The 15,962-nt window shown below is 31.5% G+C and overlaps 2 protein-coding genes and 1 pseudogene across 4 annotated transcripts; 1 reads left to right on the top strand and 2 right to left on the bottom strand.

Moving 5' to 3' along the window:
• LOC111289760 (beta-glucosidase 24-like) lies at positions 1–3,622 on the bottom strand. Its single transcript, XM_089746688.1, has 13 exons — positions 3,240–3,622; positions 3,032–3,153; positions 2,848–2,917; positions 2,682–2,740; positions 2,466–2,541; positions 2,292–2,369; positions 2,119–2,206; positions 1,672–1,921; positions 1,457–1,572; positions 1,117–1,337; positions 898–1,038; positions 693–801; positions 1–592 (listed from the first exon to the last, which is right to left on the bottom strand). The coding sequence occupies exons 1-13, from the start codon at positions 3,331–3,333 to the stop codon at positions 418–420; spliced, it is 1,599 nt and encodes a 532-aa protein (XP_089602814.1). The 5' UTR covers positions 3,334–3,622; the 3' UTR covers positions 1–417.
• A 904-nt stretch (positions 3,623–4,526) lies between these two features.
• LOC111284856 (mitochondrial pyruvate carrier 1) lies at positions 4,527–7,104 on the top strand. 2 transcript variants are annotated; one of them, XM_022873906.2, is made up of 5 exons: positions 4,527–4,682; positions 5,532–5,654; positions 5,802–5,856; positions 5,955–6,090; positions 6,724–7,104. In XM_022873906.2, the coding sequence occupies exons 2-5, from the start codon at positions 5,559–5,561 to the stop codon at positions 6,761–6,763; spliced, it is 327 nt and encodes a 108-aa protein (XP_022729641.2). In that variant the 5' UTR covers positions 4,527–4,682; positions 5,532–5,558; the 3' UTR covers positions 6,764–7,104. The 2 variants fall into 2 exon arrangements, with proteins under 2 accessions (XP_022729641.2, XP_022729651.2); XM_022873916.2 differs by having other exon boundaries at positions 4,537–4,682; positions 5,559–5,654; positions 6,724–7,027.
• Positions 7,105–7,150: 46 nt separating this feature from the next.
• On the bottom strand, positions 7,151–11,876 carry LOC111284849 (ribosome biogenesis protein NSA1-like; annotated as a pseudogene). Its single transcript, XR_016329389.1, has 12 exons — positions 11,684–11,876; positions 11,493–11,599; positions 11,351–11,380; positions 11,121–11,257; positions 10,726–10,896; positions 10,525–10,588; positions 10,318–10,425; positions 9,670–9,823; positions 8,937–9,026; positions 8,346–8,401; positions 8,178–8,235; positions 7,151–7,661 (listed from the first exon to the last, which is right to left on the bottom strand). The product of XR_016329389.1 is annotated as a ribosome biogenesis protein NSA1-like (transcript).
• Between the last annotated feature and the right edge of the window lie 4,086 nt (positions 11,877–15,962).

The following is a 15,962-nucleotide window of genomic DNA, read 5'->3' as shown; positions in this document are numbered from 1 at the left end:
CTATCTTTTCCAAGAAATTTAGAAGCAGATTTTTTTTTCTTAAATACATATATTTAGCAAGTTACATAGTCATTGCTGAAAAATATAGCAACTAATGGAATGGTACTAAGAAAGGAAAGTGTAAGAACATGAGGCAAGATCATGTCTATAATCTCTATGAAATTTTAGGCTCGAACTGAGCTCAGAAGCAATAATGACAGCAGTTTGTGACATAGAGTTCTTTGTCCATCAACATAAATTGCAGAAGTTAATCTACAATTACATACAGCACAATGATATATACTGGAAGGCTGATACAAGGAGCTTACGGAAGCTATCAACTAGAAAGCTGAGTCCTTTTTCTTTCTTCTCTCTTTTTGTTGACGAATGTATAGTATAAATTTGCCATAACCATGGTAAACTTGATCTTTGGCATGCTTATATTCTGTCACCTTGTACAAAATCATGGTACCATTTAGCAGATTTCTTGGGGATGCGCTTGAGGTTCTTGAAATCAACATAGTAAAGTCCGTAGCGGATGGTGAAGCCTTCTGACCATTCGAAGTCATCAAATAAACTATAATAGAAATATCCTTTGACATTCATGCCATTGCTGCGTAATAGGCAACATAAAGCACATTGGTCAGTTTTCTAAGCTAGTGTGAAGGATATAAAAGAATGAATACATGTAAAAACACAGTAAAAAAACTCACTTGATTGCCGTGCGGATTTGGAACAAATGTTTCTGAACAAATTCAATTCTATCTTGATCGTTTAGTGCCTGAGGAATTGGAATGCTGTCGTCATTTTTCTCCGTAAAACCTATTCAAAGTGGTTAGGCAGATGTATTAGCGATAACTAAATATAGTGTCTAAGAATTCAACAGAAAGGAAGCATGGAGGAGCCAGATTTCCGAACCATTCTCAGTAATGTAGATTGTAAGGTTTTTATTGTAGTGCTCCGTAATAAACTTCAAAAGTTTGTACAGCCCTTGGGGATAAACGTAAATGAAAGCACTCCCTCCAGCATTTGGACCAATAAGAACTCCATCTTTGTCCACTGCCACAACAACACAGCATCATCCTTCAGAGGAATAAAAGCCCTTGTTTATTTCAGTAAAGATGAATTTAACGTTACCTGTGGAATTGACATGTTGATCTACCAAGTAGCTCACTGGTGCAGCTTGTGGATTAATTGGAATGTGCTTAGCATATCTTGAGGTATAGTAGTTGATGCCAATGAAATCAAAAGATCCTTTGACCAGCTCTTTCTCTTTTGCCGTGAAAACTGGTAGCCTGTCCTTCACCAATCTTCTCATGCTTAGTGGGTACTCTCCTAGCACCAGTGGTTCCATAAACCTGGAAGCCACCCGACAAGACAACAATGCATTCAATCACTGGTTTATGTGAGTGTCACTGTCAAGTGGAAAGTGATAAATTACTTGGGAAATTGTTCATCAGAAAGTTATCTTACTAACCATCCCAACTCGAAATCCATGGATCTTTTTGCTGCATTTCTATCAAGCAATGTGTTTGAATAGGGCTCACTATACTGTCCAACAAGGGTCAATCCAATTTGCCCCCCTTGTGCTGCCTGGCCAACCAAATTCAAACAATAAGTAAACATGTATATATAAAAGCAGATATATGGTCCTAAAATAAACCGAGAGAGGGCATTCTATGGCTCAGTCACCTGGTACTTCTCTTTGTAAAGCTTCGCAGCCGCTGCGTGGGCAAGAAGAAGGTTATGGGCAGCAACGTAAGGTTCTGTGGCTGCATTACCTTCAGGACATGTTGTTCTATCTGAACATCTACCTGGTGGAGCCACTCCCATGGTATACCCGAATTTAGCAATAATTAGCGGTTCATTGATTGTAATCCAATTTTTCACCCGATCTCCAAATGTTTTAAAACAAATTTCAGCATAGTCCCTGAAATCCTTCCTGAAAAGAGAAAGCACACATTGATGATAGATCAGCGACCATGAACTACACTAATTACAAGTTGGATAGAGCCATAGACTTAAGGCTCAATTTGGGACAGTCCAATCCTAAAATGCATTCTCTGGTTCGGTGAGAATGCTCCCAGAACGCACCCTAATGGAGCCTTGGACAGTACTAGATGTTAGAGTGGAACTTACGCGACAGTGTGATTTAAGAAGCCTCCATACTTGTTTTCAAGGGCTTCCGGTGAGTCAAAGTGCATTAGTGTCACAAAGGGCTTGATGCCTTCAATTGATGAAACATAAAAAGGAATTAGCCAAAATACCATACAAAAGAATTTCTAAACTTAATTGTAGTTAAGCCAAAATACCATGTTTGATCAGCTCGTCAATGAGACTGTTGTAGTGATTGATACCCTCCTGATTTATTCCACCCCTCAAAGTTCCATCTACAGGAAAAAAATTGTAAAGTAGTTAACTATGCTTCTCCTTTTTTGTTCACTTTTGAACCAAAAAAACAAAGAGTTAGATGAAGAAAATATTACCAGGCAAAATCCTGGTCCAGGGGATGGAAAATCTATAAGCGTCTAGTCCAAGGTCCTTCAAAGCCAATGCATCCTCCTGCAAATATATTTACCATTTCTTTAAATGCGAGTATGTTGATAGAGTACCGGATTCTTTGTTCTAGTGATCAGAACCAAATCCTGATAGCCTGAAATACCAAATGAAAACTTGAAAGCCTAAGATGAGAGATGTGTAACCTTGTAGCGCTTATATGAATCGATGGCTAACTCCAAGGTACTTTTGTCTATAATTTTCTCTGCATGAAAACCATAAATATCTCAAATGAGAATCCAAATTTTTAGCTGCTATCAAGATTCCAGTAATCTGCCAGTATAATAAACAACAAAGAATCATGTTGCCAACCTGGGAATTTTCTAACATATTGGTCCCAAACACTCGGCCCTTTCCCTCCAGATTTCGTTGATCCTTCAATCTGCACTCAGTTTAATCGCTTGTGTTATCGTTATAAGAGGGAAATACTATTACTTGAATCAGTTTAATTGCTTCATATATCATTTGATATTCTGTGACATCGGATTTAGCTCACCTGAGCAGCAGCAGTTGATGCTCCAAAAACAAAATCACTTGGAAAGTTGGATCTCTTGACATTCAAATATTCTATAGAGTTTGATAAAGCTGAATCTACCCTTTTCTGGGATGCTTGAGTTACTGCATATAGATCAAAATTTTAGTGTGTTAGAGACAAAACAAGTAAAAACAAAAACCATAAGAAAAGCAAGAAAAGCTGGACTAACTTTTGCCATTCACAGACAAGCAGGCAAGCAAAACAAAGGCAGAGATCCTGATCAGAATCTGCTGACAATTCCCAGGTGATGAAATTGGCAACATTCTTGACCTTGTAGCCTCTGCTGTTTCTTTAACACGTATAGACAAAGTTTCAGTTACTTCCTGAAGACAAGATATGAAGGTGTCTTAGCCTTGGGTTTTATGAAATGAAGACTGGATGTGTAAAAATACAAGGATTGCACCTCTTTCTTATATTAAAGAGAAACCATCAAAACCATCTAACAATAAATCTAATTTAATGTTCATTATTGGCTAAGAATATCAATGTAACAACCTTGAATGAAACAATATTCCAATCATATGTTCATTTTGATTGGTGAGAAAAGATTATTATTTTTTGACATTAGACTTCTAATCTTTTTCATGATTATCCAAATAACGTTCCAGCATCAATATCTTATCAAATTTATCCCAAAATAGGTAATTTTGTTGTTACCTATTATATTCAGTGTTTTTCAGTTTCTAACAATGATCTACATTAATGGACAGTTATGAGTTTGCTTTTTGTTAAAATGTTGAAACAAATCCATTGGAAATGAATAGCTTTGATAATCTTACCAAAAAAAAAAAATTATGTTTTTTAGTTGATTAATTATTCGATTTTATTTCAAAAAAATAATTAATTATCTTTTTTTTTTTAGAAAAAAACGATCAAATTTAAAAGATAATGGATTCATAAAATTTGAAGACAAAAAATACTTATTTTTATAATCTAATTGTGTACATAAATTAATGAGTATATTTATTATTCTGAATTCAACTTTATATATAATTATTTTTATATTTATTTTTCATTATTTTCATTTTATTTAATTTGTTGTTATCTAGCAAAACCATATGGATTTATTTATTTTTATCAAAATATATCATATTTTAAAATCATGACAATTTTAACAAACATAATCTTATGTAATTAATAATGTCATACTCTAATTCTCTCATATAAAAAACTTCAAATAAACATTTATCCAAATGATTGAAAACAAAAAATATGTTATTTATAATTAATATATGTAATTAATTAATTATAATTTTAAATTATATAAAAATTTATCAAAATATTAAATAAAATTTATATTTGTAAGTTATGTATCTTATATAATTTATATTATTGTGATGAATATTTTACAAAATTATAATAAAAAAATTGTGAGACGGTGGCTAAATATGATGTAAGGATCATTCTAAGCCACGTGTCAAAAACCAGTAAACTCTCTACTGAACCCTATCCCACAGGATGACAGCTCCCCGTACAGAGAGAGAAGGATCCCAAATCAAATTCCTGGCTTTCTCTCTCCACGAAACATTTCATCGTCCACTCTTTCTTGCGCCAGCCCCCTCACCGGAATCGCCCATCGTAGTTGACTTAGCCGGCGACTTCTTTTACGAAGGTACTCAGTTTAATAATCCTACTCGCTCATACCTACACACACTTCATCATTATCATCATCTTCACGTCGCCGTCTGATCTGTGATCTACTGATATTCTTAGCTAATCGTGGCCTGATCTTCGATTCAGTTCTTTTAACATGCACTTTTTTTTACCTTAACGTTCGAATCTTTGGCACTTCCTGACAAGTTGAAATGACTGGCTATCTTTTTTTTTTTTTTTGTCTTTGGCAAAAATATGAAGTTTTTTTTTTTTTTTTTGTCGAGGGTGTCTTGTCTTTCAGTTCCATGTTCTTATACAATTACGACTCTTCTGATTTCTAAACTGCATTTGCCTAATGTTGTGTTGAGTTTGGTAGCTTGATTTAAGCATAGTCTCACGGGTCAAAGAGACTCTGATATTATGTGAAGAACCATTCAAGCTGAAAGCTTTGCTATTAATTTATGCGTTTATGAACTGGTTTTATTCAAGTATGATGGTTACAACAACTGAATAGGTTAATGGCTTAGACCTTAAGGCCAAGCTTTTTGCTTGCATAGCATCGTTTAACGAAGCAGAGTCTTTAATGACTTCTAGAGTTTGACTCTTGAAAAGGATAAAAATTGTCCAGGAGGTGGCATGGGGTGGACAGACGCCAATGGTGAGGCTGAGATGGAAGCCAGGCATAATTTTTGTTGTTTGCTGAGGATTGTTTGAATATTTAGACTGGTTTCTATAATGATATGTGTGGGAATACTTTCAAATGGTCCATATAACCTTTAGTATCTGCAACTGAATTTAATTATTGTTGAGTTTGATAATTTGTAATAATTCATTTCCCTTCCCACTTATAAGTCTTCAACTGTTGCAGAGCTACTTTGAGCAGCATTTGTTACAGATGGCTTCTTCCTTCCGAGCATTCCTGAACAGTCCAGTTGGTCCAAAAACAACTCACTTTTGGGGGCCTGTTGCCAATTGGGGATTTGTTCTTGCTGTATGCTTAACTACAATCAATTTAAGATTATACTAATATAGGCTTTTGATACGTTCAGTTGTTCTCCCTTGAACAAAATTATGATGGATCTGAGAAAGATTCAGTGCTTCATGACTCATGTTTGAATATTATTGATGAATTTGTCAGGGATTGGTGGACATGAAGAAGCCCCCAGAAATGATTTCTGGCAACATGACAACAGGTTAAAAATAAAATATAGTTTGAAGAAGACATGGATTTTTCTTGGTATTTGTTATCTGACCAAGTTTCTGATTGTTTTCTTCTATTCTGGTCTTGCAGCAATGTGTGTCTATTCCGCATTGTTCATGAGGTTTGCATGGATGGTACAGCCACGAAACTATCTACTGCTGGCATGCCATGTTTCAAATGAGACAGTACAACTCTACCAACTTTCCCGTTGGGCTAGAGCTCAGGGGTAATTACGGAGTTTTAGTTCACATTTAGCTAATTTCTTTTCTATGCAATTGCCATTCGGTTTCCAGTCTTGTTTTACCCAACCGTGTTGTCCTTTCTCTGTTTTATGCTGATTCTGCTTACCATCTTTACAAATGCTTGTGGGAGATTTGATTCTGGTATAAAGAATCCTGTCACATATATAATTTCAGAAAATATTGAAGGTCATGACCAAATCATATGCACTGTACTTTCAGACAATTTAATGACCAGGATAGATTCAGCTTGTTACCGTCAAAGTTAAATTTCTGACATGAAAACAATGTTTACATTCGCTTACATTCTCTGTAGTTTATGAACAATAAATGATCAAATACTTGGGAAACTAATGCATCTGCTTTAACCATGTAATTGTACTATTATACTCATTGTTTATTTGAATTTAGAGAAGCATGGTAAGTTCATATTTATTCATTTATGTTTTCCATAATTTCCACCATATCAGAGAATAATTTTTGAATATCTGAGCCAACTTTCTGTAACATAGTTATTTGTAGTTATGGTTTGTTATAGTAGCTATTATTTCAAGTTGTATCGATTCGAGTAGTGAAAGACAAGTTTCAGTAGATCTAACGTAGTTTATAATGTTGTCTAGGTATTTGTCAGAAAAGAAAGAGGAAGCCTCATCTCAGTAAAGCAGCTTTCTTTCCTGCTATTCTTTCCATATCATGTTTCTGCAATTTTTGTTGTGATCCTTGAAGAATTTGTTCTGAACTTACCGTATAAAGAATTGCTTGAATCAACTCGCATTCATTGACTGCTAAGCCAATTTTTGTCAAGTGAATCTCGATTTGCCCTCTGTCATTACCTGTGGAAGGAACAATAGCTTGTAATTCTATAAGCACTGTCAGATGATTTGGGTGTCATGTTTTTTTAATAAACTGTTGACTTTCAATCAATTTGGCCAACCATTAATATGCAAGGATGTATAAACAATGTCTTGTACTGCAATTGAGCTGAAGATAGGTAGCTTTAATGATCGTGTAATATCTATGCAATGCATGAAATCCAACTCAAAAGCATTCTGATAAAGCTATTCGGTTTGATTTCTACTCGATCAAAACCATAAGCAAGGGAGTCCATTAATAAGGTTGTACCACTTCCTAGGTTGCATTTTTCTTGGATTAGCCCATATTCAGCCTTGCAGCAATACATTCCTACACGTTTTCCGTTGAACCTGCCATACGGCAACGCATTCCTATGCATAAATTTCAACAATCTTCCGCGTGCTTCATTACCATGCCTTCCTGGTCACAATCTACATTGTGGTCTGACACCAGTGCTTTCCAGTGTTTAAGCAATAACTTATCTATGCATCATCAGCAAGGTCATGTTTTAGACCTTTGCTTCTTTTCTTGGATTTCAGCTTCTTGCTTCCCTCCTTTTCTTTAGATGCCTTCTTTTTGCTCCCTGTATCTTCTTTCGATGACTTCTTTCTTTTTGTAGGCAGTTTTCCTGTTTCATTTGCAGTTTGGGTTTCAGCTATGCTCTGTGATTCATGCAGTGCCGGATCGGTTGCATACTGTTTTAACTTCTGCATATAATAAGAGAATGACATTGAAATTAGCAGTTATTCTCAGTAAGGCAATATGGTTACCTAATATCATAAAATTTTTATTTGCATGGCTCCAACGTCCCCACATTCACCTAATCCTTCTATTAATCGCCAAAATAAAAAGTACTAGTTTTTTCAAACTCTTCACTGAGCAACACTGTTTTCATCTGGTAGCATAGAGGACAAACAGAAACCTTTAGGAAATTATCCACTGCAACCCTTTCTTCTGTATTTGAGCCTAGATGCATTAGGATTTTCCACCTCCAAGTAATGGTATGAATCACATGATTGTGACAGTTGGCATCTTATGGTGATGATCCGACAACCTAAAACGCTTTTTTCATAACTGAAAGGGCAATCCCTACACTTCACTTGTTTACTAAATGCAGTAAAACCCATAACGAAAACAAGAACATGCCGTATTGACAAGCAGTGACACAGAACATGGATACCAAGCTTTTGTCAACATTAATGATTCCAAGGAGATAAGCTACCTTCTTCAGTAAAATTAGTATCAAAAACAACTTTTGTAAGATGCTGCTTCAGGAAAACCTGCACCCAAAAAATGTAGGCAGTTAAAGAATTGGTATGCAGTGTTTTTATGCAACTTTAGGAACCACATGCAAGAACTTTTTAATTCTCTATTGCTGAATAGAACTTACCGATGAAAGAAGTTGTCTTGTTCCTATATCCCAAATGCGCAAATAGCTATCCAAACCTAGAAAATACAAGTTTGTCAGTTTGTTGTACATATAAAAAAATTTAGCGCCAAAAATATAATGGGCAAACATAAGCTTAAGAAACTCTGTTCCTCCAATCAAAAGTAAGCACGACAACCCCACCCCACCAAGAAAAAAGAAGCAACCCAACTTTAACTGGTAACAGATCAAGCTGAGAAGCTAATAATTGCAAATTAAGTAATTTCAAAAAAGCAAAGATGAATATATTTAAAGTTGACGTGGGAAATAAAACCTTGATAGCATGACAAAAGTTTGGAGAAAACAAGAATAGAAGCTTTGAGAATCATCTAAGACACATTAGAAATCCTTGTTCTTCCCTTTCTAGCTATTGAAGTGACAAAATTATCTGCAAGACCTTAACTATTATTCATATGAACTGCTTGCAAAAAATAACTTCCCAACTCAAAAGTGAAGAATATGTGCGCAAAAACAGGCTACAGAAGTAATATTAACACTCTGAGTATCCTTGACACTAGAAGAGCTTTTGTTTAACAAAACATTCAATATACTCACCACATGATGCTATCACAGGTAGTTCAGGGTGCCGGGCAATGGATCAAATGCTTCCAGAACACTTCCCCAAAAAGCATCCTAACAATTTACCTATAAGGAAATACTTCCACTATTAACAGAATTAGAGGGAAAAACAAAACTCGAATCATTCAAGGAAAAGTCAATTAAGAACAGATGCAACAATAGGACATCAGTTTCTACTTGTTTCGGATCCTCTACAGGAAACTGGAAAGTCAATCTACCTTTCCTTTAGGTACATAACCCGTCTTGAATTTTGGCAATGAAGCATCTAATAAAATTGATTGAAACCACAAGTAGACTAGAGATAGTTAAACAGTGCAATTTCAGCTAACAAATAAAGAATAAGCCACCGTTCTCACCAAGTGATTAGGGTAAGATGTACGTGAATATAATATGTTACAGATTTATAACTCAAATAACACTTTAAGCCTACTTCTAATGGAGACAATATTGAATTGAGGCAATCCTCAAACTGCTTAGATTTAGGTCAAAAGGGACAATTCAGCATAAAATATGTAACACGCAACCATCATAGAAGTGTAAATTCCGACCTAGATCTCCAAAAATTTCAATAAATTTACCAGGAAAAAAAAAACTCCAGTATAAAGAAAAAGTCAACTTAAACTCTTCCAGAAGAATGATGACCTACCAAGAATCAGAAATGCAAAATGCAGAAGTATTGCAGAACAAGCATATAGAATCAATTTAATACCTGTGTGAATATCCACAGAAGCAAGGTCACCAGATCCATTCCCTATATAGATTGTATGACCGTCTAGGTCTTCGGTAACTGCTTTTATAGGGGTTTCCCTGAAGTCAAATGATATAACTGGTCTTCGTTGAGCAGAAACATCATAGAGGCGAACCTGTCAACAGAAAGTCCATAAAAAAAAAAAAAAACTATCCAGAGTCTAGGAAACACAAATCGATACAAAGCTACTAAAAATGATGCAATGTATTGATAACAACTCAATCCCATATTCCTGGCACAGAACTAAGACTTCACCTCAACCATAGTCACAATTCCAAATAAAATTGTTCAAAAAGTTGCCCTTTTCATGTTCTTTCAAATTCAATAAGTTGTTGCCCATAAAATCATAGAAACATAAAGCTACAGCTAAAAATGTTTGAAAACCAAGCTCCCAACATTTAACTGAAATAAATCTGTGAATATCTTGAACCAACATGCATTACTATTTCAGAATCAAAAATAGTTTTAGAAACCGGCAATATGCAATCAAGTTTAAAAGTCATTAAGAAAGAAAAATTCCAAAAAATGTATATCCGTCTGCACAATCAAAGTTATATTAACATGTCAGTATAAACGTTCAAGGACAGTCAGATGGCTACAAGAGATTACCTGATGGCTATTGGTACCAGCCACAACTTTACGGTGATCATCTTTGCTGAGGAATGTTGCAGATGTAAACCAAGTAGGGGTAAAAATACCAAGGCTGTTCAGAGGAGGCTGTCCAATATAGGATGTATAAAGATAAATGAAAACATATAAGTTTCTAAAAGATAAATATTTTATTTCAGTGAAATTGGAGAGGTTGAAAAGGCTCACAGGTTTTGCAGTCCAAATGTTAGTACATTTGTCAAGATCCCGCATATTAACTTCAACACACTTCCTGAATTAGAAAAGAATCAATCTTATTTAGCAAACTAACAATAAACCAGTTGAGTATGAAGATACCATATCAACAAATGCAGATAAAAATCAACTCGGAAACTTATGTACAGAGTCATACAACCTAAAAACACTCACCCCCCAAATAAGGCATAGTTTTCACTTCCATCCACTTGAGAACATGCGATATTACCAGAGGCACATACATTCCACTTTTTTAAGGCACCAGAATCTTCTGGAGAATCAGATATATCAACAGTTTTTACACTTGCATTTCCTTTTGTTGTACATGTGAGTAAAGTGCATAATCTGCTAATGATCAATTTATAGAGATCAACAACGTTACGTAAGTTGAGGAATTTGTAACTACCAAGAACCATCTATGTCAGTATCTACAGAAAATTACATAAATAAGAAAAACAGAAATAATTTGTAACCACAGCTTACTCCGAATCAGAGGTTGGAGTAGGAACCTTATTCATTTTCATTTAACACTGAAAGAAATCTGAAAACTAGTAACAATACAATTATACCTGGATGTTAACTCCAGTCTCTGTCTTCTGAATAAATGCAGACCAACAATAGCATCATCTTCAGGTCTAGCACTAGAATTACCAAAATCGGAAACCGTAACCAAAAGTTCACCATTAAGGGGATTAAGTACTTCAATCTGAAGTATATATTGGGCAAAGAAAAATTCAACACAAATCTTACTAGAGCCAGGAACTACTAGGACAAGATATGAAAAAGGAAGGTTACTCACCACACCATTTTTTCTTGCAACACCTAATAACTGCAAATAAAATAAAAGACAAAATTTGAATAAAAAACCAACATTTCTTGACACCCATTTTACTTATTTTTGTTATAATAATAATTTAAAAAAAAAAAAAAAAAAACCTCACTGGATCGGTTTTGCGGTCATCAATGGAAGCGGCAAGAACACATTTGGATGCGTCAGGTTCACCCCATCTATCTACCACTTTGGGAACTCCTCCTCGAGCTTCGATTACTATTCATCAATGATAATGAAAAGAAAAAATTAGTAACGATTTCAGCTGTTCGAATGAATTATTAGGATCATAGAAATCAAAACCTTTGATGAGACCAAGGGCATCGAAAGTCAGGGCTAGAAACGGAGGACAGCCTGGGCACTTGACGGTGGTCGTGCGAGGCATCCTCTACTCTTTGTTGTTAAACCTTAAACGGATGATTGTGAGTCCTTGCGTGGAACACGGTGGCGGAGAAAAACCCTTAAACCCTGTGCTCGGCTTGGTTTGTGACAATATTTCTTATTTTCTATTTAGCACCCCTTATCTTTAATATTTTCACTTGTACCAAGGATTTTTACTAATAGAAATTTTCAACCCAAAATTTACTATAGATGTTAAATTATTTTAAAGGATAATATCTCATTTAATATCCGAATTATTGTAAATTTTTTAATATGATATTTAAATTAAAAAAAATTAATCAAATATCTATTTTTTTTTGTATTAAGTTGTTTTAACCTTTTAATATAATTAAAATAACATTGATGTGATATTTAAATTTATCTTGAATGACACGTAATTATCATGTAATAATAATGTGATTATTACGTGTTATTTTAAAAAAATAAAAAAAATTTATAAAATTTATATTATAAAAACTTTTTTATTTTTTTTAAAATAACACGTAATAATCAAATCTCATATCTTATAATAGTCATGTATTATTCACGTCAATATTTAAATGTCACATTAATATTATTCAACAGAGATTGAGAGAATTTAATACACAAAATTTTTTTTTATTTAAATATCATATTAAAAAATATAATAATCTAGAGATTAAATGAGATATTATCTTTTATTTTAATGAAATTTTCAGACACTCTTTATTTGGTAGGTTAAATGTTCAATTTAAAATTAAACATTTATATGATTACTCGATTTAAGATTAAATTTTTTAAGTTATATAAATAAAAATTAAATATTATTAACTTGTAACAATTAAGATTTTTTCAGTGAAATTACGTGCCATTAAATTTAAAAACTATTATAGATAATTGTGACGTGGAATTAAATTTTTTTATAAGGAATGACAAATGGAAAGGCTCTTGACTTTTTCTTTTTTTAAGTCAATTTCATTTCAATTATATCCTTCTTCATCCTTTTTGTTGGAGTTTCACACAGTTTAGGGTTTATAAACTGCAAGTCTACAACCACACTCCGTGATCTTCAATTTGTACAGCATCAAAATTTCAATTGCTCACTACTAGTTTAAATTTAAAAAAAAAAAAAAAAAAAAACCACAAACCCACAAAAATTATAATACCCACAATATCAAAAAACCCAAAACTAAATCACATAATTTTTTCATTATCATCCGACCATTTTAAATTAAAACTTATAATAAAAATTTCAATTCATCAAATTTCCAATTTCCTTATACTTAGTTAAAGAGTGAAATAAATAAATAGATTAAATAGTAAAACTTAGATTGTAAATAGAATTGTTAAAAGGAAAAGAGCAAGAGTGATAAAAAAATGGATCAATTAACACGTTAGTATCACTTGAGGTCAAGAGTCACAGTTATAGAGAAAATATATACTAAAATGGAGGAGCTAAATCGAGAAAAAAAATTTGGAAGAAAAAAAAGGTTGAGCCCACCTTTGCAGATCTTGTTACCAACAAATGGTGAAAAGAGGAGGCCTTCGCAATTGAAAGAAAACTAGCATTGGGGTGGAGAAAATTTGAGACTTTGATGAAAATAAAGAATCTGGAAAGAACAAAAGAAAAAAGTTGAAAGTGTTTCTTACTTTTTTGAAAATTGCTTTTTTTTTTATTATTTTGACTTTTTTTTTTTTTTTGTTTTAGTGAGTTTGTCATATACAAAACATCTGTCAAATTGATAGATAAATACCATTTATGCGATGCTACTCAATTAAATCATACTAGTAATACACGAATAAATTTTTATCAAAATATATTCTTAATTATAAACTTTCAAAAATGTTTGATTTTGAATCAACATAATTTAAACATTTAATTCTTAAAGAGCAACTCGTCAAAGATTTAATCATAAATTGAGCATTTATCATATTTGATTCATTGATTAATGCATAATATATTTTTTAAAAAAATTAAATTTCAATATTTCTTATTCATAAAAAGTTAGGTAGTGTTTGGTTTTAGAAAATGAAATCATTTTCTATTTTCATTTTATTGGAAAATGAAAAACATGAATGAAAAGGTGTTTGGTAATTAAAAATGAAAACAAGTTTTTAGTAAATAAAAATGAAAATAGATTATAATATGAAAACAAAAAAAAAAATGTTTTCAATTATGAAAACAATAAATGTATATTACTTTTTTTCCTTAGGTTTTGGAAGTTATCATATTTAAATATTTTTTAATGTCATTACTTAATAAATATTATTATATTTATAATTACATGACATTAATAGTAATATCATTGAATATTTAATTTATTTACTTATTTTTAAATTTTTAGAAAACAAATTTTCTTTTCTTTTACTAAATACATTTAAAAAAAACAAATAATAAAAAATAAAAACTATTTTTTAGTAAATAAAAATAAAAAAAATTTTCTCAAACCAAATGGAGCCTTAAATTTTGATGTGAAAAATATATATTGAACTATTAAAAACAACGCATCGAAGTCAGATCATAATTTTTATTTATTTAAATTTTTTTCATTTAAGTTGTTGGTAGAAAATATATAATTATACATTGTTAAATGAGATGAATATTTTAAAGATATAATTTATAAATTAGTTACATATAATTGATTCATGAGAAGAATTTTTATTAATATAATTAAATTTCTCAATCAAATAGGAAATATTTAACATGCCATTCTTTCTTTCGGTTGAATGAATTTAAACTAATAATGGCTAACTGAAATATGAGTAATGTTATTTAAGTATCACAAGTAAAGTGTTTTGTTAATTTATATTTGCATATTTATTTTTTTTTTGTATATAAGAGGTCGCAATTGAAAAAAAAAATTGCATGTATTAAAATTTAAATTACGAATTTATTAAATATCATATTTTAAATGTGATTATATGAACTAATTAAATTAAATCTCAATTTTTATCTAACTTTGATTTAGATATGAGTATTTAAACTCAATATGAAATGAACAAAACTTTAAAAAAAATAAAAAAAATTATAATATTTGCACTATAATGTAATTTAACAATTCATTTTAGTTTGGTGAATAAAAATGAATGATATATATATATATATATATATATTATCATAAGAATCAAATCAAACCAAGTCAACGTAATAATAGCTGCAAAAGTGAGTCCAATTCAATATAACATAACTTTTTGTTTTTCATTGTCCAATTTAATATAATTTATAAAATTTGTATTGAAAAACTTGAATAAATATAACCAAAAAAATTTAATTAAAGAAAAGGGAGATGAAGAAAGAATGGGGAATTTGGGAAACACAATCCAAATTCTTTGCCTCCAAATGAACTAGAGGGTGAAAAAAATTGTAAAAAAAAAAAGAAGATAAAACATTAACAAAGCTTCTAAATTTAAATTTAATAATAAAGTAAATCATTATTATTTTTTACAATCAATTAAATTTTTAAATATTTATTTTTATCAATTGAACTCTTATTAAATAAAAAATAATTAATTTTTTATTTAATCAAGAGCTTAATAAAGTAAATATATATAAGTTCAATTGAATAAAAATAGATATTTAAGAGTTTAATTGATTTAAAATAAAAAATTCAAAACTTGATAAATTTTAATAATACATCGAAAATTTAAATAGTTATTGAATTTTTATTTAAAAATTTTTTTGACCTGACAAATAAAAAGAGTAACAAAGTGCAATATCTTACTTCTGTGATTGGTCCAAGCCAAAGATAAACAAACGAAACGACCTCCAAGGCAATTACTAATTCAATAGATGATTTAAACCTTTATATAGTTTGAAAAACTTCTAAGGCAATTAATAATTAACAAAATAATACAAAATAAAATATTAAAGATATTTCAATCTCAATTATTTTCGACTTATTTTTTTAAAATTAATTAAAAATATAAAATTATTTATAAACTAAACCTTAAACAATGATTTCCTTAAACATTAAAAAAAATAATTTAAATAAAATTTTAAACTTAAATATCACTTCAAATGACCCGTGAACATTTTTAATAAAAGGTGATTTGAGGTACTTTTTCAACCGACCACAATGTGAATGCAAACAGTCTGAGATATATTATATGTACACTCTGAGGCAGCCAAGTGGTGAGCATGCAGCCATTCCCACGCCGACGTCCAAGTAGGCGAGGACCCGTGATTAAAAGTGTCAAGTAAGTCTAATCGAATTGATAAAAT

The sequence above is a fragment of the Durio zibethinus genome, chromosome 17, assembly GCF_047325235.1.
Source record: "Durio zibethinus cultivar Kanyao isolate XHJ-2024 chromosome 17, ASM4732523v1, whole genome shotgun sequence".
Taxonomy (NCBI): domain Eukaryota; kingdom Viridiplantae; phylum Streptophyta; class Magnoliopsida; order Malvales; family Malvaceae; genus Durio; species Durio zibethinus.
The sequence above is the reverse complement of the archived record's forward strand: the minus strand, read 5'-3'. Positions and strand labels throughout refer to the sequence as shown.

What these genes read in the sequence shown, in the direction of transcription:
- LOC111289760 (XM_089746688.1), bottom strand. Translation starts at nt 3,333, where the DNA reads ATGTTGCCAATTTCATCACCTGGGAATTGTCAGCAGATTCTGATCAGG. An exon ending in CTGGACCAGGATTTTGCCTG is followed by an intron (nt 2,370 to 2,465) that starts GTAATATTTTCT and finishes TTTTTCCTGTAG; the next exon opens with ATGGAACTTTGAGGGGTGGA. An exon ending in AATCTACATTACTGAGAATG is followed by an intron (nt 802 to 897) that starts GTTCGGAAATCT and finishes CACTTTGAATAG; the next exon opens with GTTTTACGGAGAAAAATGAC.
- LOC111284856 (XM_022873906.2), top strand. Translation starts at nt 5,559, where the DNA reads ATGGCTTCTTCCTTCCGAGCATTCCTGAACAGTCCAGTTGGTCCAAAA. An exon ending in TTCTGGCAACATGACAACAG is followed by an intron (nt 5,857 to 5,954) that starts GTTAAAAATAAA and finishes CTGGTCTTGCAG; the next exon opens with CAATGTGTGTCTATTCCGCA. An exon ending in CGTTGGGCTAGAGCTCAGGG is followed by an intron (nt 6,091 to 6,723) that starts GTAATTACGGAG and finishes AATGTTGTCTAG; the next exon opens with GTATTTGTCAGAAAAGAAAG.